Here is a 26,057-nt window from a genome sequence, read left to right on the forward strand (position 1 = left end):
CGGGCAATGTTAGCACATGAGATCCAAATATGAATAAACATGTGTACGGCTAACTGTGTATGTAACAGCTGTCTGTAAGTATGTGTGTGTGTTGAAAACCAGACGCAACAAATTACCAAATTACGAAAATAGTAACTGGCAACACACAATAAAAGCAACAACAACAACAACAACGTCCACTTAAAATGTTAATAACAACATCAAGCGATAAAAACTGGAAATATGCATCAGGCAGTGGACTGCGGACAGCGTTGAACTTGAGCTTGAAATGTGAGCGGCGATGCGGTGAATTGGCTCTGCATGGCTGAGCAGCAGTCGCCATCGCAGCCATCGCAGTAACAGCGACAGCGACGTTGGCAGCGCTGCATTGCTGCGTGCAGCTTTGACGCTCTCTTTTTTGTTATTTTTGATCGTCTTGGCAAGCAAATGAGGTCAACGCGTCACACACGTAATACGCGTTAAATAAAAGACAAACTTATGAAACCAAAACAACAACAACAGCAAAGATTTTGTACACATCAATTTTCTCTCGTAGTTTTGAGTGGCGCCGGAAGCACACACAACATACGATAAATGATGAGCTAGCGTGGGCGGCAAACACACAAACAAACGAACACACACACACAATTACGTTGTACATTGCCTAAGTTTGGCGTCACCTTGTTTAATAGTTGTCAATTTTGCCGGCAAATCTCAAGCAGCAGCAGAGACAGCAACAGCGACAGAGAGCACAATTTTGCACAACGCACAAAAAAGAGAGCCGTTGAACTGATGACGCAACAGCGCGCTGTTGGCCGCTTAAGAGAGCTATGACATAATAGCACGACAGTATGTGTGAGAGAGCAGCGACTGTTGCTGTTGCTGCTGTCGTTACTTTACGCGCTCTTTGGAATGCTTTCGATGGCGCTCGCAGTGAGCTGCGTTCATTTGCTGTCGAACAGCGGCCGTGGCAAGTACAGCAAAATAATAGCAGGCGGAGCGTTTTGAATCCACACAGCGCTCGCGCCGCCCTCGAACACGTTGCCTTACGCCGCCCCCCTCGCTCTGCACCGCAATCGCTCGACGCCTCGCGCCTTCACACACGTCGCGTAATCGTAATCGTAACCGTAACGTAAGCGCATTACAAAACAACGTCAACGTAACAAGCGCGCCTACTGTTTTTTGCGCGCGCCTCTCTCTGTGTTAGTGAGTGTGTGTGTGTATGAATGTGTTTATGCGTAAAAGCAGCATACAAATTTTTCAATTAGTTTCGGCATAAAGTTGGCAAACTGGAGATATAGAAACGTCATTATTCTGCCCCCCGCCGCCGCCCCTCGCGCGCGCCAAATGTGTAAAACCCGTCTGTGGGTTACGTAAAGCCGAGAGTCGTTCAGTTCTTACAAAACACAGAGCAAAAAAGAAAACCAACCAACAAAAAAAAATAACGAAGGCAAAAGCAAAAGTTTCGCGCACGCCCCAAAAAAATATAAAATATAAAAAGCGGGCACATCACAATAAAAAAAAAAAAATAATTATAAATCGAGCAAAAGAATTTTGCAGTGTCTCGCGTGTGGCAATAAATTTTGACACAAAAGAATTTATTGTGTGTGTGTTTTTTGCTACGCTCCGCTTCTTAGACAGGAGGCGCGGTCGTGTTGTACAACTACACAACAAGAAGAAGAAGCATCAGCAGCAACAGCAGCTGAGAGTGCGACAGGTAAAGTGCGAACTAAATAATACAAAAGAGAGTGTGGCGCTAAGAGTAAGCAAGCCAGCCAGCAAGCAAGCAGCGCAGCAGCCTTATTTGTGCTTAAAAAGTTCTCTCTCTCTCTCTCTTTTGTGCTTAAGTTACGACATCAGGCCACACGCCGTCTGCTGTTAAGCAAGTGCATGTGAACGTAAATGTGTGTGAGTGAGAGTGCATGACTGTATGTGTGTGTGTTTGTGTGCAATGTGAATGAACGGGCCGCTCAACTAAGTTGCATTGCTCTTTGCCCAGCAGCAGCGCAGCAGCAGAGTTAAAAGGCAGCGAAAAAAACTGTTTTCATTGTTGTAGTTGTTGTTGTTGTTGGTGTTTCTGCGAATTGATTGTGAAAACAAAATGCGCTGCAATGAGCTGCCAAAGGGTGGCCAGTGATGGTTAGAGAAAGAGTGGGAGAGAGATAGTGAGAGAGGGAGGTCGTTTTGCACCGCTTACGTGTTGCCATATTTTTAAAGGCATTACTAAGCGTTTTTTTTTGTTTTGTTTTTTTTCGCTCGTCGTGTTGTTGTCGTCGTTTGTTTTTCTTTCCACAGCCACAGAAGACAAAGACAGCAATAGTAAAACAGAATCGAAATCAGAATCAGAATCAAAATGGGCACTTGATAATAATTTATATTTAATTTGGTGATAAACGCAGTGCGCTGAGTAATGTGCATGATTAATTCATAAGCAAGCATTTAGATTGAATTAAATATGTAATATGTGAACTGTGAATGCATTCTCATAACATGCATGATTAATTCGCATGCAAAGTGAATTAAATACGAGTATATAAATATAATTTCAATGCTGCCGACAACTTTGCGTAACTGTGACAAATGCCAAAAAATAACAATGTGAATACTACAAATGAAATCAACTCAAATAAATATGCATAAAACAACACTTTGGCAACAATGTACGACGCAATTACATAATTGTAATGCAAATAAAATGTAAAATGTTCAATGTCCCAATGCGATCTATTCTAGTATTTCTATAAATTTCAAGAACCATCAAAATAAATATAAATACATTTGAGTAAATCAGGGCAATTAATAGTAAAGCATTACATAAGAAATCTATTAAATTCACCGATTGCTAATGAATATATTAATCTCAGTTAATAAATTTAATGTTACTAAATTTCAATATTATTTAATATCCATTATATAAGTCCAGAGTTCAAAGGTTTAATGTGATTTATTCTAGCTATATTTCATGTAGAATCAAAACAATGAAAGCAAAATTATAGTAAATAAATAGATGGAATGAATATAAAAGTATTCTACAAAGAAAACTATTCAATTAATTAGCTTACTAGATTACCATAATATATATTTCAGTTGCCTTACAAAGAAACACAATAAATACAACAATATTAGTGAAGTATTATATAAGAAAACTATTAAATTCTTCCAGTGCACTTAATGCAATTACGTTGCATGTTCCTTACAATGTGTAATATTTATTTTATAACGATTGAAAAGAGATAAAGCTAAAGTAAACAATTTAATTCCCGTTTCTTTTTATTATATATACTATATATATTATTTCTTATGTGGTTACTAAATTTAAATTATTACTAAAACTATAAAAATAATACGTTGAAATAATTACGTTGACATGACTTAGTTAAATCTTCAATGTCACAATGATATCTAACAAATTTCTGTCAATTTCAAGAAAATCAAAAGCAAGTTTTAAGATCTATAAATTATGGAAAAACTATTAAGTTTTTGTTTGTTTGTCTTGCTTTTTATATGTTTACTAAATTGGATTGGATTTCCTTCTCCAACTAAACGACAAGTTAGAAAAACTTACTACATGTCCTCAATAAAATCAATACAGTGCTGTCATTGAAATATACCAAATTAATAACCGACACATACAAAAATATACCGTAACGTATATTTGGTATACATATTAGTGTAATCGTTCAAATATACCAAATTCATATACAAAATATATTTGGTATATACGTACAAGCATACCAAATAATACCAAAAATACTAAAATTATACCGAATTATATATTTGGTATATTGATATACCAAGTGCTTTCAATACAAAAAATCATAGCTAAAATATACCGAAATCTATATTTGGTATACTGTGATATAAAGTGTTTTAAGAACACATAGTAGCAGAAATATACCGAAATGTATACATATTTGGTATATTGATATACCAACTGCTGTCAAAACACAAAATTATAGCTTAAATATACTAAATCTTTATAGTTTTCGTATATTGAAATTCCAAGTGAAGTCAATACACAAAATTGTAGTTGAAATATACCGAAATGTATATTTAGTAAATTGATATACCAAGTCAGTTCACAAAATTGTGGTTAAAATATACCGAAATGTATATTTGGTATATTGATATACCAAGTTAACACATAAAACTGTAACTAAAATTTAACGAAATGTATATTTGGTATATTGATATAATTCTATCTCTTATAATCTTTGAGATTTAGGTTCTTATATTGTCTAGGATTTTAATGCTGATCGATAATATATATATATACTGTATTGGGTCAAAGAAGGCTGTTTCTGTTACATACATTAACTGTTGGTAGAAACTTGTAATGTTCATAATAAAAATTATGATGAAATACACAATGCAAATTATAATTATACTACGAATTATGATGATATACAAATGTTATTCATACATAAAGCGAATTATGCACTGCGCTCGCTCTCTGAACTTTATTGAAAAGTCAACAAACGGAATCGCTTGTCAAATTAACAGTTCCCTGGCTCCCTCTAGTTGCCTCCCTCACCTCCTCCTCCTCTTCCTCAGGTTAGTAAGATTGCCGGCTCGTTGCAGTTTACGTGACGCTGGCAGCGTTGTCGCCTCACACTCTCGACATCGTCATCGACGTCGACGTCGACGTCGCAGTTACGACACGCGACGCATAATGCGACTGCAACAGCAACACGAACTGAAAACTGAAAACTGAAAACTGTTAAGCTGTTTAAACCTTCAACTGGAAATGGCAAATATTTCCTTCGTCATTATGCAAAGAGTCCCCCCCCTTAGAGTTGTGTGTGACTCAGCTATGGAAAATTGGCCTGCTCCCCATTGTGGCCTCTTTATGTAAAATGAGCTCGTGACATAAGCCTGAAAAAAAAAAGCAATTAGTCAGAATCTCGCATCGAGTAATTTTAATGCGAGACATTATGCAATCATGCGACAAATCAAATGCCCCAAAAAAAGAAAAAGAAATAAACGTAATCATAAAGAGCCCTAAAAAAAAACTAAGCAGAATGTTGCTTTGTGATGATTTTGAATTCTTTCTCAGTTTTCTGTTGTTGTTTTCCCCTCATTTGAAATTAATTTCTTGTTGGGTGCCGTTTATCGTCGACACATACAACACTCGTAAAAGGGGGGCCATAAAAAAACAAATGAAAAACCAATAAAACAAATATCAGAGCAAAAAAAAAAACGAACAAAAAAATCACTCACGCAGCAACAATAAAAAATAAAAAACAGCAGCAATGTCAGCAAGAAAATGTTTATGAAAATTGTATAATAAGTTGAAGCGATTTCATAACAGACTCTCGCACTCGCACTTATTGAACGGCAATCACAGCAATTATGTAATTCCATTAGGCCCAAAACTCACGCCAGCTTAGCCTTTCACACACACACACACACACACACACACACACTTGTGGAGCGCCTAAGGGCAATTAAGAAGGGGTGAGAAGCGTGTAGAGTGGTGGGGAAGGGGGAGGGAACAACATTTGCTTATTTGCATCCGACATTGCATTTCAAGGCAATTTCTTGTCGCCACCCACAACAATTGACAATTGACTTAAGTAATAAGCCAGGCAATATACACATAAATTTAAGAGCAAGTAAAGATGAGCGACTTGAAAATACCCTGTAAGTGTAGAAGAACAAAGTAAAGACTATTAATGCTGCATATTAGGAAGAAAGAAAGTAAAGTCGAGAAATTTATTAAACTACATAATATTCTAAACATTCTAACAATTTCAATACGTTTTAAATATTTCATAGCAATAATGATGAAATAAATTTGACAGACTTCGTATGAAATAATAATAATATAATAGAAATTTTATATTATATAAGAATTAGAGCCCTCTATAATTTGTTGTTTCAGAAGAGCAAAGTAAAGATTACAAAATGGAAGCTGAGAATATAGGTTTGTTAAATTACATAAAATTCTAAACATTATAACAATTTTAATTGATTTTAAATACATAATTTATAACAATAATGATCAAACAAATTTGACAAATTGTTTTTTAAAATTATAATAGAAATTTTATATAAGAAGAAGCTCACAAATTAGAGCTCTCTATAATTTGTTGTTTCATTTGCTGATTTAATCTCTTATGAAATATAAGAAATAAAAAAAAAATTATTACAATTGGAATCTTTCAGAATTTATAATCAAAATATTGAAAGTAATTAGAGCGAATCTATTTGTGTTCTTGTTATTTGAATGAAATTAAGTAAAGTTAAATAAAATCAAGCTTACATGTTTTCTTTTTTTTTTTATAGAGCTCTGAGAAACTGTTATTTAAATATTTGTTTTTTTTTTATTTACGACTAACTGGAATTAAATACTAATTTTAGCTATTACACAAAAAGAAAAAAGTGCTAAAACCAAGAATAAATTCTGGAATCTAGATTGTTTGATGACAAAGTTGATGCATGAAGGTTTATTCTTTAATCAAGATCGAAATTCTACAAAAAATCTGTCCAAGATTTCGATTATGATCGAAAAAATCTTAAATCAAGGTTTTTAAATCTAGAATTTGTATATACTGCTTAATAAACAATCTCTTTAAACAAAAAGAAAACCAAGAAATACAAATTTGAATAAAACTTAGTGTATGGTCTAAAACTTACTTAAATATTTAGAATCACTTTGTAGTATTCACAAGTAATATAACCATTTCTTCAGAAATTAGAAATAAAAATCTTACTATGTGAGCTTCTGTATAAGATTTTTTCTTCGCTTAGAACTTCTTAAAATTTTTTTTGAAATCAAGATCATTTTTCTAACTTTAGGAAGGCACTTTTTAGACCAAAATTCTTAGTACCAAGACTAAAATCCCGATTTTAAAAAGTTTTCTTTTCTGTGTACAGCTTTTTGAACTGATTCTAATTTGTGAATTTCTGCTATAGATTACAAAGTCTGAAAGTATTTTCAACTCTGTCAACTCTCCGACTAAAATACCCTCTTGAAGGCATTCAAAATTTCCAGGGTATTGAGCAAAGTAAGTAAGTAGTTGTTGTCGTCGTCGTTGTAATTGGTTTTTGTATCGGTTCCAGTCTCCGTTCCATGCCCAGTCTCCGACTCAGAATGTTGTCGCCATTGCTGCCAAGTCGTCTGACGACAACAGCAGCAGCAACAGCAACAACAACAACAACAACAACAGCAGCAACAATTGCTGAGGCGATGGCGACAACAGGCAACGATAAATGCAATCGCGAAATATGATTGACATTGCATAATGCTAGAGAGAGAGAAAATAATGAAAACAAAAAACGTAGACGTGAAAAACTAACTAGAATAGAATGCTAGCATTGCTCACAACAACAACAACAACAACAACACGAAGCAACACTAGCAACAACAACAACAACAACAAAAGGCGACATATTTGCAGTTCGCTTAGGAGCCTTTATCAGTGTTGTTGTTGCTGCTGTTGCATTATGCAATTAGACAGCCATATAAGCGATTGCTTTTAGATACACGTGCTGTTATATGAGGCGTATACATAATTTTTACTTACGCAAAGCAATAACAAACTAACAGGGGAAAATGCAAGCAACTAGAATCGACTAAATCAGGTTGGCAATAAAGTTGTTTACCAACTAGCATGCGTCACAAGTTGACTGAGTGTCTGAGGGTCTAAAGGAAAAACACTTACGAGCCAATTACATGGCATACAAAGTGCAGATAACTCGATTATACTCGATAACAACAACAATAGATCTCTCAAGTGCTTAAAGGTCGAATTAAATATTTGGAAATCGCAGCAATGACACGTGTGTGAAATAAAGATTCTGATTCTTCAAAAAAAAAATACGGCATCAAATTCAGATTGTGATATTTCAGTGCCTCGACGACGACGAAAAGAAATCAAATTTATATAAAAATAAAATCGGAACATCTATAGAAACCTTCACATAAGCATACACATAAGCATATGTGCGATTTTTCTTTTCTTGGCCAACTACCAATAGAGCAGACGATACGACGGGATATTTCTTTTCGTCGTTACTTAACATGAAATTTATGCAAAAAACACAACAACAACGAAAAAAAAAAAATCAACTGGGACACACTGCGTACATAATAATCACATACATTGAGATACTTATGAGCGAAACAAAGATAAATAAACGATTTTCTTGTTTTCTGTGGCACACTTTGATTTCAGTCTAAGCAATGTAAAATACATGTGTGTGTGTGCGAGTGTGTGTGTGTGTGTGTACCTGTTTATCTCTCTCTGGCAGTGCGAGATGTAAACAAATTATAATCAACAACAACAACGGGCGAAAACAAAAGGGAAAAACAAAAAATAGCCAAAAAAAAAATGATTGTTTACATAACAAAAAACCAAAAACATTTCAACGTTGCCAATGGCCACGCCGCTCTCTGCGTGTGCGAGTGTGTGTGTGCGGGTGTACGTGTGTGTGTGTGTGTGTGTGAGTGTGTTGTGCCGGCATTGTTTATCTTCAAGATACAAAAATTGAACGTCAAAAGAAAAACGTGCGCATAAAACAAAACTGTAAAACAGAACAGTTCAAATGCTTCAGCAGCAGCAGCGCACACAAACACACACACACACAGACACGCGCTCTCTCACATACAGGTACGTAATCAAGCAGAGCGAGAACAATTCTAAAGAGCATAAAATTACTGCTTGCGCTAAGAGCGTCGCAACGCTCTCTTCTCTTCTTTGCTTGTTACTTTTCGTTTGTGTGTGCTGCCTTTGTTTTTGTGTGCTGTGTGTGTGTGAGTGTGTGTGACGACGATTTTGATTTTGATTTCGTTACTTGCGCCAGCGTCCGCGTCAGTTCGCTTCGTGATTCAGTGTTAATTTTCATAATATTATGTAACAACATGTGCGGCCAGACATCAGCAGCAGCAATTGAAGCCTCGCGTATTACAGCAGCAGCAGCGGCAGCGACTGCGACAGCGACAGAAATAGAATAGACAACAAATTCAAAATGACATGCGATTAGGTTGAGCCTAATTAAACATATCATTTACACATTTTGAACAGCTTGCTTGGATTTTACCGTTGCAGCTTGAACATTTTACTGCATCGTCTGTTACTTTGCGGCTTCTCAGCTTCGGCTGCAAGTTCGTTGACCGTTTATGTAACGCGCCAAAGTCTCAAGTCTCGCAGCAGCAGCCGCAGCTGCAAAGCTCAGAATTTTTAGGACTGTCAATTAACAGCATACGCGACAAATGTCACGTCACTGCAAGAAGAGTAAGAGAGAGAGAGAGAGAGAGCTGCAAGTAACAGGAGATAGCAGAGGTTGAGTAATAGATATGGTATGTTTTTTTTTCTGTTTTCTGTTTCTTTTTTTTCGCTGCTGCTTCTGTGGAGCTGTCATAAAATAGGCAAGCGAAGGCGCAAGCAATAAAACGAAAATGAAATCAAAGAGAGAGCATGAGCATGCGAGAGAAGCGTGCGCTCTTTAGCTGGCGCTCTTTTGCTTACGTATGTGTACGTGTATGTGTGTGCTTGTGTGAATTATAAAACAGAATCAAAAGCTGCGATGGCGGCAGAACAGAATCGGACAAAACGCAAACGGCATTTTGTACGTTACGTAAAAATTCATACACAACAGACACAATACCGAGTTGATTTCTCAGTTCATTTCGCATTTCTCATTCATTTCTCGTTTCGTTTTGTCTTCTACTTTCAGCTGCTCAACCCACAACAACAACAACAACAAAGAGAGTAACAACTAACTACTCCAAGAAATAAGAAATTATAAAAAAAGTAAAATACATGTGTTTATAAATAAAGTGCTTAAAAGGTCCCGAGTGCAGTGTTTAATTGAGCGGACCAGAGCAGAGCAGAGCTTAAGCTTAATGTGAAGTGCATGCAAATACACGAAAAGAAATCAAATACAAAGCAAATACAAAAATACAGATATAAATTCAAATTCAAATACAAAGTTATAAATATAAATATTATAGCATAAACAAATCAAAGCAGCGAGAGAGACTCCGAGGCAAATTACTGGCGACGCTTCGTCGTCGTCGTGTCGCATACGTGACCACGGCCAGCTACACAGCAACAGCAGCAACAACGACGTTAGAAGAACAAGAGCAACAGCTGTCGCCATGCCGCTCTCTCAGGGCTGTTACATGAAGCCCTCGGTGGCCACCAAGCGTGCTCTCAAAGCGTTGCGCAAGGAGAACCAACAACAAATGCAACTGCAACTGCAACAACAACAGCAACAACAACATCAGCAGCAGCAACAACAACAACAGCAACTGCATCAAGGCAACGCTGCAACACGCAGCTCAACACACACGTTGCATGCGCTGCTGCAAAGTCTCAGCAACAATCAGCTAGAGCTGTCGTTGTTGCTGGGCGAATCGTTTGTCCGCTACGGAAATTTACCGCAAGCCTTCGATGCGTACGAAATGATTGCGAGTCGCCAGCCAGATGGACATGTCCCGCTCGACAAGTTGGCAGCCCTTGCCAGCGCATTGACAGCCCTCGTGCGGCAGTTCGGCATTGGCAGGCCCACAACGCCCACAACGACCATGCCCACCACCACCTCGACGCGCTACCAACAACACTCTGCGAAGCAACAACATATGGACGATTGGCCGATGGGTTTGGATTTGTCCGCCGATGTGGCATCCGATCTCCTCGAGTTGCATGCCCCAACGCGAGAACTATGCGTCCCCAGTCCAACGGACAGCGATGATTACGATCCGTTGCTGTGTCCGTTGTGTAGGGATATGTTGCGTGGTCCTGTCACCACGAATTGTGGTCACACTTTTTGCGGCCAGTGTTGTGAAACGATCACGCAGTGCAACATCTGCTTGGTGAAGTTTCCCCGCAGCGCCGAACGCATGCCTCAAGCAGCTGTGGCACTGACCAGCACCAGCAGCTCCAGTCCGGCCACAACGCCAACGTCCAGCATCGGAGTCAACAGCAACAACTACAATAACAACAACTACAACACCATTGCGTCAGCTTTGAGTCCGCAAAGCACTTTTCCCTTTGAACTCGGACCGAGGTTTGCATTGAATGCGGCACCCACCACGGTGACCACCACAACGGTGGCATCCACCACAGCCACGGCAACCACAACGATGGCCTCGACTAGTTCGGCATCCGCTTTAGCGGGCGGCTATGCGCTGGGCGTGTCTACGGCCATGAAATTCATGCCCGATGTGCTTGTCAGACGCTTGGTAGAGAAGTGGTGGGGACCGGAGTTGCTGGCCAAGAAGATCATCGAACGCGCCGCCAGTTGCATGCATCTCAACAGGCTTGATGATGCGCTCAAGTTCTGCAACGCCAGCCTGGAGAAAGGTGAGTCACATAAGCATTTCTATTGAAGAATGATTGATTGATTGACTTTAAGATTGAATCAGACTTTTGTGGGGAAAAGTTAATGCTATTGAAGTGAAGATTTCTTTTAAAGAATGATTCATTGATTGACTATCTGATTAAGTCAGACTTTTATCCGGAAAAGTTAATGTTATTGAAGTGCAGTTGAATGGATTGACTTCTCACTAAGTAGTTGATTGACTGACTGATTGATTCTAAACAGAATTCCTGTTACGATTGATTGTATGACATAAGTGAAGTATAATATATTGAGTCCTCATTGAGTAGTTGATTGACTGACTGATTGATACTATACGGAATTTCTATTATAGTACGATTGATTGAATGACTTAATGATTGACGCACATTGTGTGGAAACATGAATGTTATTTAAGTGCGGTTTGGTTCATTGACTCCTCCCTTAGAAGTTGATTGACTGACTGATTGATGCTAGACACAATTTTTGTTATAGTATGATTGATTTAATGATTTAATGATTGACTCCTTGATTGCGTGGATACTTCAATGTTATTTAAGTGCAGAATGATGGACTAAGTCCTCAGTATTTGATTGACTGACTGATTTAGTCTGAACAGAATACGATTGATGTACTGTAATACGATTGATGTACTGATTGATCAAACACTCTTAGTAAATATGAATGTTCGTTATGTTTTGAATATGTATTTTCTGACTGATTGAATGTAAATGGAATCTTTGTTGTAGTACGATTGATAGCCTAATTTCTTGATTGATCCAAACAATGACTTAACATTATTTAAGTGCAGTATGATTAATTCACTATTGCATTTCGACTTAAAGTACTATTAATTGACATACAGGTTGACTGAATTGAATCACTATGCGGGACTATGAATGTTAATTAAGTCCAGGCACAATTGATTGACGTTCTTTATTCCATGATGTATGATTCACGTTCTTTATTCTATACTGAATGATTGATATTCTTTATTGTTTACTGAATGATTCATTCTAAACGGAAATTCAATCGTAATTGAACTGTCCTCATGTTATTGAAGTGCTGCATAACATTTTCATTTAGTGTGGAATAGTAGTGAAATGTAATTCGATTGATTGACTGATTGATCCCAAATGTAACTTGTGTTGTAGTGCGCTTGACTTGCTAAGCTTGAGTTTAAAAGCACCGCTGAGTGCTCGTCTGCATGCGTTGCAAATGTAATACGATTGAATAGCTTTCTGATATCCTCGCTGATTGACGGAGTGACTGACTGAACTTTCCCTTGGGTGGAATCTGCTGACGCGCGCAACGCTCAGCTTTGTGTGCTTGGGGCGTGTTGGGTGCTGGTTTCTGGTTGCTGAGTGCTTAGGGAACTAGCTCGGCAAATCAATAAAAGAGGGAGGTGGGCCACGCCCACACACACACACACACACACACTAGCTAACCAGCTAAACTTCATGCTGACGTCAGCAAGTGCTGTGAACTGCGCAACAAGTTTTCATTGGCTGCCGCCTCCACTTTAGACCAGTTGTCAAGGCCTCTTGGCATGGCAAACAGGTCGTATGCGTAATGGGAGTACAACGGGAGCACAGAGAGAAGAGGGAGCATCATTTGTCAACTCTTTGTGTGCTGGTCGCTGCTCTAATTGAGTTGCTTCTGCTCTGTGTGTGTGCCAAGGACTTTCGATTATTAAATATTCATGTGGCAAATTCAAAGTAAATAAACCATGACACTTGGGAAAGCGAACTTAAAGGTGAACTCTCTCTCTCTCTCTCTGTCTCTTTCACTTTGAACTTCTAGTTCCACTCGATTCATTTGCAGACAGATGGAATCACTGGGCATGAATAATTGAGGCGCTGAGTCAACTCATTGCAGGCTTTTCCCTGCCACACTCACACACAACAAACACACTCAGAACACTGAGCACCGAAATAACAGCTAATTAATCATTCGCCCCGTCACTTTTTTGTCGCCTTCGCCTTAGCGTCCGACAGCTCCTCCAACACACAAAAACAAATACAAATAGTTTGAGCGAACACGCTGCGTATACGTATTTTGTGGCGTTTTTTGAAAAATCACAGCGATCCACGCACTTAGAAATCCATCAAACATGCTGAGAAATACCAGGCCATAGACACTTGACTGTGACTGCATGGCATCTGCTACATGAAACGTTTAACAATTACCTCAAATAAGCTGACAGAATGAGACGGGGGAAAACACAAAGCAAAGCAAAGCAAACACACAACGGAAAAGCGATTGTGAAAATTAAACTACTTAGCTGGCCTGATTTTTGATTTTCCCATTGAAGCAGGCAGAAGTTTCTTCGGCCAGATCATGTTCAAAGAGTTCCGCGTGACCTTGCGCCAAAGTATCTGAAAAGTGAAGTGCCACTTAAGCATTCAGATACAAATTATATGCGACAGCCATAACGACGAAATACCAGGTGTGTTTGTTTTGGTTTGCCAGATGTCGATACGATTTCTGGCTAAAGCACTGAGAGAAAATTACAGGCTGAAAGCAAGTGATTGACAATTTGTGTTTATTATAAGTACAAATTACAAGCTGAAAGCCAGAAATTGACAATTTATGTTTTTTTTAAACAAATATAAAAATGGCTTGAAATTAATGTGAATTTTAGTGAGAAAATATATTTAAATCCATAATGAATATATAAAAACTAGGGCAGCATTTATTATTTTCACTTTTCCAAAGTATTTATAGATTGTCAAAAGTATCTCTGACATTTAAATATAGCTTGGCACTTTAACAAAAATAATAAAAACAAAGTCAAAATATATATGTATGAAAGCTTAAACAAACGAAATTATATGATTGATTTGAAATCTTCAAGAGGTTGATTTACAGAAAAGAATATATGAAATATAAGCTTGACACCTAAAAAAAAAAAATTGAAAACAAAGTAATACATATCTATTATCTCCAAGCAAAACAGTTGATTTCGAAAAAAAAAATCTGAATCATACTTTTTAAGTAAATTCTGAATTATTCTTTCTTAGATTCCTTAGTACTTCAATCTATGGAACTTACAGCTGTGAACTATTATCTTCAACCAAAACAGTTGAATCCGAAAAAATTCTGAAATGTACTTTATAAATAAATTCTGAATTATTCCTTTTTAGAATGTTTAGTACTTCTCTCTTTGGAACTTGCAGCTGTGAACTTTCAAATAGCAGTGCTTACGACCGATTGAAAAATACTTATATGAACGCAACTTCGAGACAAAAATTCGAAGTTCACAGCTTGAAGTACCAAAAAAGAGATTCTAAGGAATTTATTTATTTCATTAATTTGAAATCTTGAAAATGTATGAAAATAAAATCAAACCATTTGATATTACAAAAAGTATTTGTAAAGTACTATTATAATGCCTTGATAAATGTAAATTAATGAAAAGTTAAACATCAACTAATGCAGAATTTATTTATATATTATATTTAACTTAAAATTCTCATATTCTTTATTCAAATCTGTTTATGTTGAATTAAAGTTTTCTAGAATTGAAATTTTTCTCTGTGCATATCAAACTGTTGCGTGACTTTGAGAGCTTGTCGCCTTGTCTTGTGGCCTTTATAATTACCGCGCTTGTTGTCGTTGTTGTTGTTTTTGATTCGCTTCAATAAACAGAAAACAGTCAACAAAACAGTTCTGTGTATTGATTGGCCGCATCATACGATTTGCTTTAGCTTTGGCTGTCCCAAGTGCAGTTGAGCAAGCGAAGTCACAAATCAGAGCCACAAGACAAACGCCGCCAGAGTCACACGTAATCACACACATACACTTGCACACACACGCACACACACATTCTCATTCTCTTTTTCTTTGGTTGGACTATCTAGGCGCTATTTATAAGCATTGTTTGTTATTTTTTTGAGGTTCTCTTCGCGCAATCAGTTATTGACTTTTGTGCTGATAAACAACAACCAAAAAAAAAATAGTCGAAATCAGGGCATAAGAAATGAGCACGAAAAAATGTTTAAAATACAGCGCAGCACATAAACACATATTTTTTTTTATTTGTTGATAATACAACATTTTTGGCAAGTCATCGTGGTTAACTGAACTCGAAGCCAATTAGGCGAACAAATAACAAAGCTTTGCTTCAGCACATACATATAACGCATACGCAGTGTTGGCTTGCATAAATATATCAGAGCCAAAGGCCACTTGACGTTGACAATGAGACGTTGTGAGACTGTGGCGAGGACTCTGAATCAAGTGGCAGCATTTAAATCAGGCTAGACAAGTGTACTCTCTCTCTCTCTCTGTCTCTCTCTCTCTCTTTCTGCACATCAGTCAAGAGTTGAGGTTGTTTGCGATGGAAGGCACTTAACAGCGAGCACTAAATGAGCCACAACACGTGCCAGACATCAAGAAGATTACCAACACCCAACCGCAACACTGCCTCATAGAGAGAGCTGCTAATGTAGTCGTCGACCTCGTGCAGTTGCCACACTTGCCACACACACGCTTCCCACACAACCATCAGAATTCGCAATTACAACTGAGCTGAGCTAACAACGAAATACACTAAACTGAAACAGCGAGTTGCAAGTGCAGCTCGACTTTAAGGCACTCATTAGTTGACATGCTTAGAGATAACTCTTTATTTCATAAAAGCAAGAGTGCTCGACTTTTTTATGAAGAAACCACAAAATGAAATATCTTTTTTATAGATTTGAAAAGGTGAAAGAGTACCAAAGTAACTATAGCTTTCATAGCGCAGTAGAAGAGAATTCTGCTAGACCTTAAGCTACTCGTTAATTGCCAAGCGAGGAAACTCTGGCATTGGCATAGTGAAGAAGAGAAGTAAGTTGCTAATAGTGATGCTAGTCGCAAATTAAAATATCATGTTTAAAAATTTGTGTAGGTTAAAGAATATAGAGATAGTATAGCTTTCATCAAGAGAACTCGACTTTGAAGCACTCTTTAGTTGTCATATTTCATGCACTCACAAATTGAAATATGTTTTTTTAAAAATTGGAGTTGGTAAGTTAAGAGAACTTAGTCAGCTTTATTCTTTCTAGCTCTTATAGTGCAAAAAAAGAGAAGTCTGCTCGTTTTTGAAGTACTCGTTAGTTGCATTGCTGGTTCAGCAGCTGTTTATAATTGCTGCTTCCCACAAAATAGAATGGTTTTTATTGACTTGAGTAGATAAAAAAGAGCTGAGCTAGCTTTATTCCTGCATGCATGCAATAAAACTGCTCGATTTTAAGACAGCATCTATTTATGGCTGGCCACAAATTGAAATATCTTTTTTATTGATTTGAGGAGGTCAAGAGCATAGAGATGACTCTCCTTTTTTATGTACAGTGATGCTTGTCGCAAATTGATAGAAATTTTTATAGATTTCTGAAGGTGAAAGCAAGTAGATGAAAGTCTGGCCTTCATAGCGGAGTAGAAGAGAAGACTGCTCGACTTTGAGACACTCGTTAGTTGCAATGTTTTACGCATCAATTGTTTATAGTTTTGCTTACCACAAATTGAAATAAGTTTTGTTTATAGATTTAAGCAGATAAAAGAGCAATGAGCTAGATTTATTATTTGTAAGTCTGCTCGACTTTAAGGCACTCGTTAGTTGTCATATTTTATGCATCAGCTGTTTATTGTGGTCACAAATTGATACATCTTTTTTATGCATTTGACTAAAAGAGAACAGAAAAGAGAGAACAATCTGCCTTATAAAAAATAAATACACCTTTTATTGCCCTTCATGCAGGGTACCACAAAAACGTGTTTGCTCGCTGGCCGCTTTTTTATATTTCGGCTTGGCTAAGTGTAAAGAGTTGTTAAACCGCCGCGAGGACTTGGCCTGAATACATTTTAGCCAAACAACGAAAATGGGGGGAGAGAGGGAAATGTTTTGCTGCAGCTGGAAAATGCTCATGTGTCATGCAATGTGCTCTCGACTGTTGCTGCTTTTGGCCTTTTTTTTTATTTAGTGGTCTCCACACGCGCAGCCAAAGCCACAGCCACAGCATTGTAATTTATGTATATAAAAGAATAATATACTTATTTCGCGTATCTCACTCATAGATCGCCGTATAATTTGATGGCGTGTGTGTTGCTCTGTTTCTCTGCTGCTGACCACAAAAGGTGCATTAAATGTGGAAATGGCCAAAAGAATTTAGCACGCGCCATGCAATTATTTCGGCTCAGCTACGTGCGGAGGCGGTTAACCAATTCCCCTGTTTTCCTCTTCTCCTTCTCATCGTTCTGCTTCTCTTCTCTCCTACTCTTTTCTGGTCTGGTCGCCTGCCTATTTGATTTTATGGATTAACGTTGCGGGGTCGCGTTTAATTAGCAGCTAACTGAAATGATATTTGTACTTTCGTAGAACTCATTTCGCTAATGAGGTCAAACGAATGTAAAGCAAATACAAAACCAACAAGGTAAACAATGAGATACCCTGCAGAATGTTCTTTCCTCTGTTCTCTTTCCCTCAAATTCATGAAAAACACATTTCAATTTGTGGCAAGCGCATAGGTATGAATGCAGTTAAATTAATCAGCAATTCAATTGCAGTTTTTTGGAGTACACATTTTTGTTATAATCATAGAAAATCAGTTGAAACTTAATATCTGCAAATTTCAATACTTTTTTTCAATATAGTTCTAGTTAACTTAGCTAGAAAAACAAGTATAATAACATAAAAGATTTGTGTTTGAAAACTTGTTGATAGACCAAATAAATAATTTTTTATAATTTAATTTATATCAAAAAGTTTTGAAACTCAACGTTTTTATTCTTTTCTACTTTATTCAAGAACTTTTATTTCTCGTTTTAATAATATGATAAGAATTAGTTTTTTGTAAAGAGGAAATAATACTAGAAAAGAAATCTGGAGTAAACAAATTATTCTAGATTTGCTCTTGAATTTAGATTCTCGCTTGAATAAATACCGCAATGCTAGATTTATTTGAGAACTATTATCTCGATTCAAAATTAATATTTTGGGCATTTCTTAAGAATATATATGTATGTATATATATTAACTTTCCAAAATGTTTAATCTCAATTTGTCACAGAAATTTTGTTTTTTTTATTTTTGCTTTAAAAACATCTGATCAAAGTTCATTTTTGACAATTTTTCATATTTAAATAATGAATGAACATATTCTGTAGTTTTTAATCTAGAAGTATTCTAAAACTTTGGTGTTGATGTACCAATTTATTTTCTGATTCAAATTTGACGTTTTTCCATGTTGAAATTATAAATATATTTTCGAATTTCCAATCCAGAATTGTTATACAACTTTAGTATTGATTTAAGAATTTATTTTCTGCATTTAATTCTGATATTATTACATTCCTAAATTAAGAAAATATTCTTAAATTTCAAGAATCTGCAGTATATAATTATTCTAGAAGTAAAGTCTTGCTTTCATGCTATAATTTATTCTGGATGTTTCATGTCAATATAATTTCAGCTTGTTTCTTTGATTATAGAATGTTTTTTGTTCACTGTATAAACTTACCTTTTCATTTCACTTCCAACAAACCACAAAATGCATATTTCCTAGCTCTCTTTTAATTGGTTAAAAGGTATGCTTATAATGGGTGATTCATTAGTCAAATGTTTCGTAGTTAATCGCCATGATTACTTACCAATTGCTGCTCGCAGCTGATTAAAAGTTGCCACATTGCTGCGGTCGTTCTATTTGCCTAGAATTCGGCCCTGAACTTGCCTCGCTTTCGCTCTGTGTTTGTTTTTGTGTTTGTGTTTGTGTTGTTTTCGGCCAATTTCAGTTTGAGCGATAAAAGCCATTGCACTTTCTATGGAAAAATGGGCGAAATTGCGCAGCTAATTCGAAAAGGCTTTTAAGAGGAGGAGAGAGAATGAGAAAGGGAGAGGAGAGAGATATAATTATCGTATGACCATCACCCAAATACATGCCACAGATATGACCGATTATCGTATCAGTAAAAACACACAAACACACACACACACACTTGTGTATCCATGTGACTTGTTGTGACTTGTCCGACTGTCAGCTGAAAAAACAGCTGATAAAAGCGACTATCAAATTCGTATACTATTCATACGCACACACTCACAAATGTATGTATTCACTTGCTTATTCACTCTCACACTCACTTTGAGGTCTCTCAACTCTCTAGAAATATACTGTGTATTTAATGTTATTCCCATTTGTCATACCCGCTACCCATAGGGTAGAAGGGCATTATAACTTTGTGCCCGCAGGAAATATTTGTAGTAGGGAGAAAAAAGTACCTCAGACCTTATAAAGTGATCAGCATCTACTTACAACGGGTCTTAGTTGCATTTGACTGAAAATTTGGTATATTTTGATTGTAGTACTATATATGAATATACCATATGTAGTCTTGGTATATCTTAGTGCTATGTGTGAAATACTTTGAATACATTCCTATATCAATATACCAAACATAGCCTTAGTATTTGTTAGTACTAAATGTTATATTCTGAGTGGAGTACTATATGAATATACCTTGGTATATTTTAATACTCTTTGGTGTATTTTTAATGTAGTAATATAGAAATATACCAAACATATACTTAGTATATTTTAGTATACTTTGGTATATTATGAATGAAATGATATACCTTGGTATATTTTAGTACTCTTTGGTATAATTTTAACGTAGTAATATATAATTATACCAAATATATACTTAGTATATTTTAGTACACTTTGGTATATTGTGAATGCAATGATATGTCAATATACCAAACTTAGATGTAGTATATGTTAATACTATTTGGTATATTTCGAATGTAGTACTATATAAATATACCAATTATATACTTAGTATATTTTAGTACACTTTGGAATATTTTGAATGAAATGATATATCAATATACCAAACGTAGATGCAGTACATCTTAATACCATTTGGCATATTTCGAATGTATAACTATATAAATATACCAAATATAGCCATATTATATGTTCCACTCTGGTATATTTCGAATGTACTACTATTTAAATATACCAAAATAGTTAATTGAGTGTAGCAGTATCAACATACCAAAGTCGACGGTATATTTTTAGTATTTTTAATAAATTTTCGGTATATTTTAAGAATAATAGCGGGTATCTCACAGTCGAGTGTGTTCGATATAGCTTTCTCATTTGTTTTTTTTGTTATACTTTTATTTTTATTTCTTTTTCGTCGTTGGCGTCATTCGTTTCCCCTCTCTTGGCACCGCAATCATTCAAAGTGAGTGCACTAATTAACATTTGTTTTCTGGCTGCCGTTTTTAATTAGCCAACTGGGAGATATAGTATATTTATATTAACCGATTTTGTAGCCTTTATATATTTTTCTTCTGGTCACTTTATGCGCATTTGGAGAACAATTGTTCAAGCGAACAAAGAGAGTCGAAAGTCGCAAGCTGCGAATCGTGAATCGCATGAATCGAGGGAAAGTTTAATGACCAGCAGCTGGGCATGGCCTTGAGCCAAAGACATTTGCCATATCTCCCGTCTGTATCTGTATCTCTTGCCCCTCCCCCTTCACTTTCGTCTAGCACACACATTATAATAATGTGTTAATATTGCGTCTGTTTGTTGTTTAGTTATTTGACGAGACGCCACCTCGAGAATTGGATTCAACTTCTTGCCTGCCAGCTTGTCGCTGCATTGCCGGCATTCCCCAATTGTATCTTGCAGATACTTTCAGTTGCTCTGGCATGCGACGCCTTTGACTCTCTCTGCGAGTGTGTGTCTCTGTGTCTCATTGCTATTTATTTGTGCTGCCCCCTTCTAGACAAATGCTCAAGTCTGGCGCACATTGCTGAAATGCCAGCGCACATTTTTCTTACTTTCTTTTTCACAGCTGAAAAATGCAAAAAAAATAAAAAACAAAAAGAACCAAATACAATAAAAGAACTGCAGAAAAATGCTCGACAATACGATTGCAATGAGACTTGTGGCCCAGAAATTGTTTCTACTCAAATATTTACGTGCTCCCACCTCCGTAGGGGAAGTGGGCGGGGCCGTCAACAAAAATGCCTTGAAAGTAATTGAAAGTTGTCGGTTTGCTAGTTGAAGGTGTGGCAGTCAATTCTAGATACTTCCGTTCTTTGCCTCGCAACAAATAACTATCATAAATGAAACGTGTAGAAAATGAGAGTCGAGGGAGCTTGACTGCGAGATACCCTCTTCTTATTTAGGGGAAGTATTGTAAGAGTTCCTAACTTAAATTTATCTCAAATTTCAATCTTCTATGGATTAGTGAACAAGCTCAAATTATGTGTAGTGCACTAGATTGTTTAGTTTCGTTTACTTACAGATTTTTATTATATAAAAAAAATGAAAAATATTTAATTATTATATTTTTTGTATTTTTTTTTATTAGAACACAGAAATGAAAAACGTCTTAATATCTGGAATAATTATGAATATATGAATATATGTCGTCAAAATTTAACCAAAAGTGTTTATTCTTGTATTACGATCAACGTTTTTCAACCTGAAAATTTTATATGAAGATTTTTTAAGATTAAAAAAAAATGTTAAATCTAGATTTGCAATCTTGTTTTTAATCTATATTTGTTTTTTTCTCGTTGTAGAAATCTTTTGAAATTCAAATTTTTTAAGCTGAAAAGCAAATTCGTCACTGCCTTGCTTAGTTTCGTATACTTACATATTATTTTTACAATCTATAATGATTTTTTAGGGTTTCTGCATTTATTATTTATGAAGAAGACAGTTGAAATAAAGCCTTTTAAGAATTATAAATGTTTTCCAAAATTAGAATTTCCCTTAAAAACAAAATTTTACTTTTTTGCTTTATAATATCACAAACTAGATCTATTATTGTGGTATATTTCAAAATAAAATACTATGCTCTAATGTTAAGCATAATACCAACGCCTGTAGAACAATCTATGCTCTTCGATAATACTCTCTGAACCCTGTCAGCACGAGTTCATTTCTGCTTAGCCTTAAGAATATTCGTACTTGAGCTTATTTGTTACGTAATATGCATGTTATGCATATCATATTTAATGCCAATGCCATTGGAGCCACCTTCTTGGACAGAAGAAGAAGTCGTAACAAGTAATATGCCTGCATAACCATAACAATAACAATAAAAGTCATAATAATAAAAATGATAATAATATGTTAATGCTTAACAAAACACCAGCATAACATTCAGAGTAATAACTCGACAAAATTTGCTGCTGCCAGCAACATTGCAAGAGCCACGCCCACAGCCCTGCAGCTCGAACCCGCAATGCGGCCCTGACTTCACCCCGAGCAGCGGCCCTGACTTCAGCCTCGCAAACGCGACGCATGCAAAATTCTGTCTGGCCAAGCAGAGTGATGTAATATTCAGTCGCCTTAGTCTACACACACACACACATGCGCTGTTACTGATATGCAGTACTTATAAGTACATAAAATATTCCTACACAAATACACACACACACACACACACTCAGACAAATTTGTTACTGCGCCTTGTCTTAATTAAAACTGAACGACAGCACATTATGGAGCTCAACTGCAGTTCCTCTCCCTTCTCTCATCCCCCTCCTCTCTCTCTGGCTTTTGCATACTACAAAAACGCTCGCGCGGGCGTTTAAAGTCTTTGGCGTCTTTTGGGTCGCTCTGTTGAAAATATGTTTGCAAAATGCGCTTTGTAATTGCATAATGAGGCCCGACGGGCGCGATACTAGCTCAAAAAAAAAGACAAAAAATACTGCAAGCAAAAAAGCGCAAACCGAAAACCAAAAATCCAAATGGCAACGGGATTTGCAGCCAGAGTTGCCGCAACTGCAATTGTTGTCCTCATTAGCCAAGAGCTCAACAACAGCAACAACAAAACAAGCGAAATAAAAGCAAAAAGGAAAAGTAACGGGCTGCTGTAATAATAACAACAACAGTCTGGCAACGCCGCATTGACTTGTGTGTGACTCACGCTGTTCAGTTTAGATTTGCGCCAATTACCTATTAAGTAATATTCTATTGTAAATTGTAATTGTGAATTGCAATTGAAAATTCACTTTCAACATTTGTAAACAAACAGCAGCGACGACAGCAAAAGCAACAACATTGGGATTACTCAATTGCAGCAGCAGCAGCAGCAGCAACGACTGCAATAACAACAACAAATCAAAACTAAGTCGTTTGCGTTCGCTTGCTTGCTCGCTTGCACTCAACAACAGCAACCCACACGTTGTGTGCGCTCTCTCGCTTTTGCTTGGGCGCTCTCTCTCTCATTTTGGATTTTTGAAGCTCTTGGTGCGGCTCTCGCGAGAGCGCATTTGAATTACAGTTATGTCATAGAACTTAGCTCATGCAGCTGTCGCTGTTGTTGTTGCTGTTGTTGTTGTCGCTCGTGTTCGCTTTATCGCTGTTGTAACTGTATAAGCGATTTGACGGCAATCAGCAGGCGAACTGCAATTGCAACAATCATTTGCGTCTATTGAGTAATCGGCACACGAGTGAACCAAGTGGGCAGACAGAGACAGCAGGCAAATAGTTTGATGTGTGTGTGTGTGTAGGAGTAGATCTCTTTAGCTGACAACTTGCGATCTGATTTGGCAAGATTTAACTCAACTACTCACAACGTAACACAACACAACTCAACTCAAAGTTCGAGGAGTCAAAAGGGCAAACTTCAAATTGCCGGAGACAAAGAAAATCGCTATCGCAAAGTGCCATAGAAACAATGGCGAATCGAAGCATTTCAATTTGCCACACAATTGAGCTATCGCATTGTCTAAAACGACTTCCCTTTGTGTTTGAGTGTGTGTGTGTGTTTGTTGAGTGTGGGGGAGGGAGAGAGAGAGCAAGAGGGAGTGTGTACGCCGCAAGTTATGCAACAGTTGCTTCCATGACGAATCCCCCAACGAATGACAGACAGGTGGTTGTAAGAAGAAGAAGAAGAAGTAGAAGATGAAGAGAACGAAGCAACTGCCGCAAATTAAATGAAAAGTTCATGGAAGCTTTTAGTTTCTGAAAAAGGGGCTGCTGACAAAGCTCATTACGTATTCATTGAGAACGTTGTAAAGCTGACAAATGAAATTTCATTTGAATTACGAGAGTATGACAAATATACTGACTTGACTGTAGAGAAATTAGTTCTACTCGTCGTGTAATTATCGTTATGCAAGCATAAAGAATCAAGGCGCCTAGAAAGTGAAGATTAACACAGCATCGAAATCGAAGGTTATGCAACACTGAACACTGAAGAATGACACAAGATAACAACACAATCACTTTCAAACTGAGTGTGTGTGTGTGTGTTTGCTTGTTGCCACATTGTTGTTGATTATTTAATCGCAGCGAAGCAACATACACAAAAAAAAACAAAAGCAAAAAAAATTATTACAAAATTGCCAAATTCACTCCCTTTCCTTCCAACTCTCCGTCTCCCTCTCCCTTAAGCTTACCATGCATAAAAGGCGAGCGAGACGAGAAAAATTGAGCGCATTTACAAATCACGATTTAATTTTCTGTTCGCCGTCTTCATCTTCAGTTTCCCCCTCCTACTCGATGTCGACACCGACGCAAAAAGTCAAGCGTTGAAATTGGCAACAAACAAATGAGTGCTGCAGAAGAGCAAGAGCAACGGGAGGGGGGCGCTATAAACGGCGTGAAAAAGACAAAAGACTAAGAGGAGCGTGTGAGAGAAGAGCTTTGGGTTTGGGCTTAACGTAACGTAACATAACGTAACGATGACGACGTCGTCGATGGCCAACAAGTTGGCTTGGCTGCTGCCTGCTTGCCTGCCTGCTGGGCTTACATAACCACAGCTCCACTTACCAAACAAACATAATAAAAAGTGACGTCGCCAACGGCAGCAGCAGCCTCAGCAGCAGCAATGTTTAGTAATGCGACAGCGGCAGCGTCGACGCCGACTGCAGCAGCGACTGCGACGTTTGACTTTGACATACTTTTTTGGCTTTGCCATACGAAGAGAGCGCACAGCACAACTGTCAAAATTTTGACATAAGCCAAGCTTGCGCTCTCTCGCTCTGCAGTCACACAGCATAAGCTTTGCGCCGCTCTTACTGTCACTCTCTCTCTCTCTCTTGGTGTTGCGCGTGGTTTGCTCTTTGGCCCTGTTGCTGTTGGTTTGTGTTTCGTAAGCCGTGCTCTCTTTTTTTCTTTCTTGCCTTGACTCTTGCGCTCTTGCTGTTGTTGCACAAGCACAACGCTCACGCAATGCTTATGCTAGTCCCCCTCCACACTCTCTTCGCTCTTTTCGAGTGCTTCAATTTTGGCAGCTTTGCATAAAAAGCCGGTTTGCTTGTCAGTCTTTTTTTTTTCATTCCATTTTTTTTTCGGGTCTGTTTCGTCTCTTTGGCCATCGTTAGGGGCTGTTTGCGCCTATGTCGATGTCGTTATATAAGCGTCTGCCCGCTGTCAGCGTCTCTACAGCTGCCGCTGCTGTCCCAAAAATAGTTCAGCCGTAAAAATAGCCATTGCTCAAAAGAATCAAAGAGGCCATCCCAAGCTCCCCTGTTGCTGGTCAATGGTTCCATTTGTTGTCGTACATTTATTTTAAATGGATTAGCGGGGCACAAGTGTCCATGGTGTGATATGTGGCATGTGGTGTGTGTGTGGCATGATGGTTTTGCTGTCGAGGGTGTCTCAGAAATCAATTAACTACGCGTCAAAAAACGCCTGACCACGTTCCGGAAGTGCAAACGGAAGTGTGGGAAGTTTGTCTGCACACACACATACACATACTTGCACACATACTGAAGCGAGAACATTTATCAAATGTCAACGCCAACATAT

General features: G+C 37.4%; 1 protein-coding gene across 2 annotated transcripts in view; it reads left to right on the plus strand.

The window, feature by feature from the left end:
• The first annotated feature begins 920 nt into the window (after positions 1-920).
• LOC132789022 (uncharacterized) overlaps positions 921-26,057 on the plus strand; it is a 42,413-nt gene continuing 17,276 nt past the window's right edge. The window contains exons 1-2 of one of the 2 annotated variants that reach the window (XM_060796753.1): positions 921-1,696; positions 9,661-11,291. In XM_060796753.1, the coding sequence (XP_060652736.1) occupies positions 10,085-11,291 (1,207 nt within the window). In that variant the 5' untranslated portion in view covers positions 921-1,696; positions 9,661-10,084. Of the gene's footprint in view, positions 1,697-9,024; positions 9,284-9,660; positions 11,292-26,057 lie in introns of those variants that run through there. The other variant, XM_060796754.1, reaches the window with a different exon arrangement.

The sequence above is a fragment of the Drosophila nasuta genome, chromosome 3 (genome assembly GCF_023558535.2).
Source record: "Drosophila nasuta strain 15112-1781.00 chromosome 3, ASM2355853v1, whole genome shotgun sequence".
In the NCBI taxonomy this organism is placed as follows: domain Eukaryota; kingdom Metazoa; phylum Arthropoda; class Insecta; order Diptera; family Drosophilidae; genus Drosophila; species Drosophila nasuta.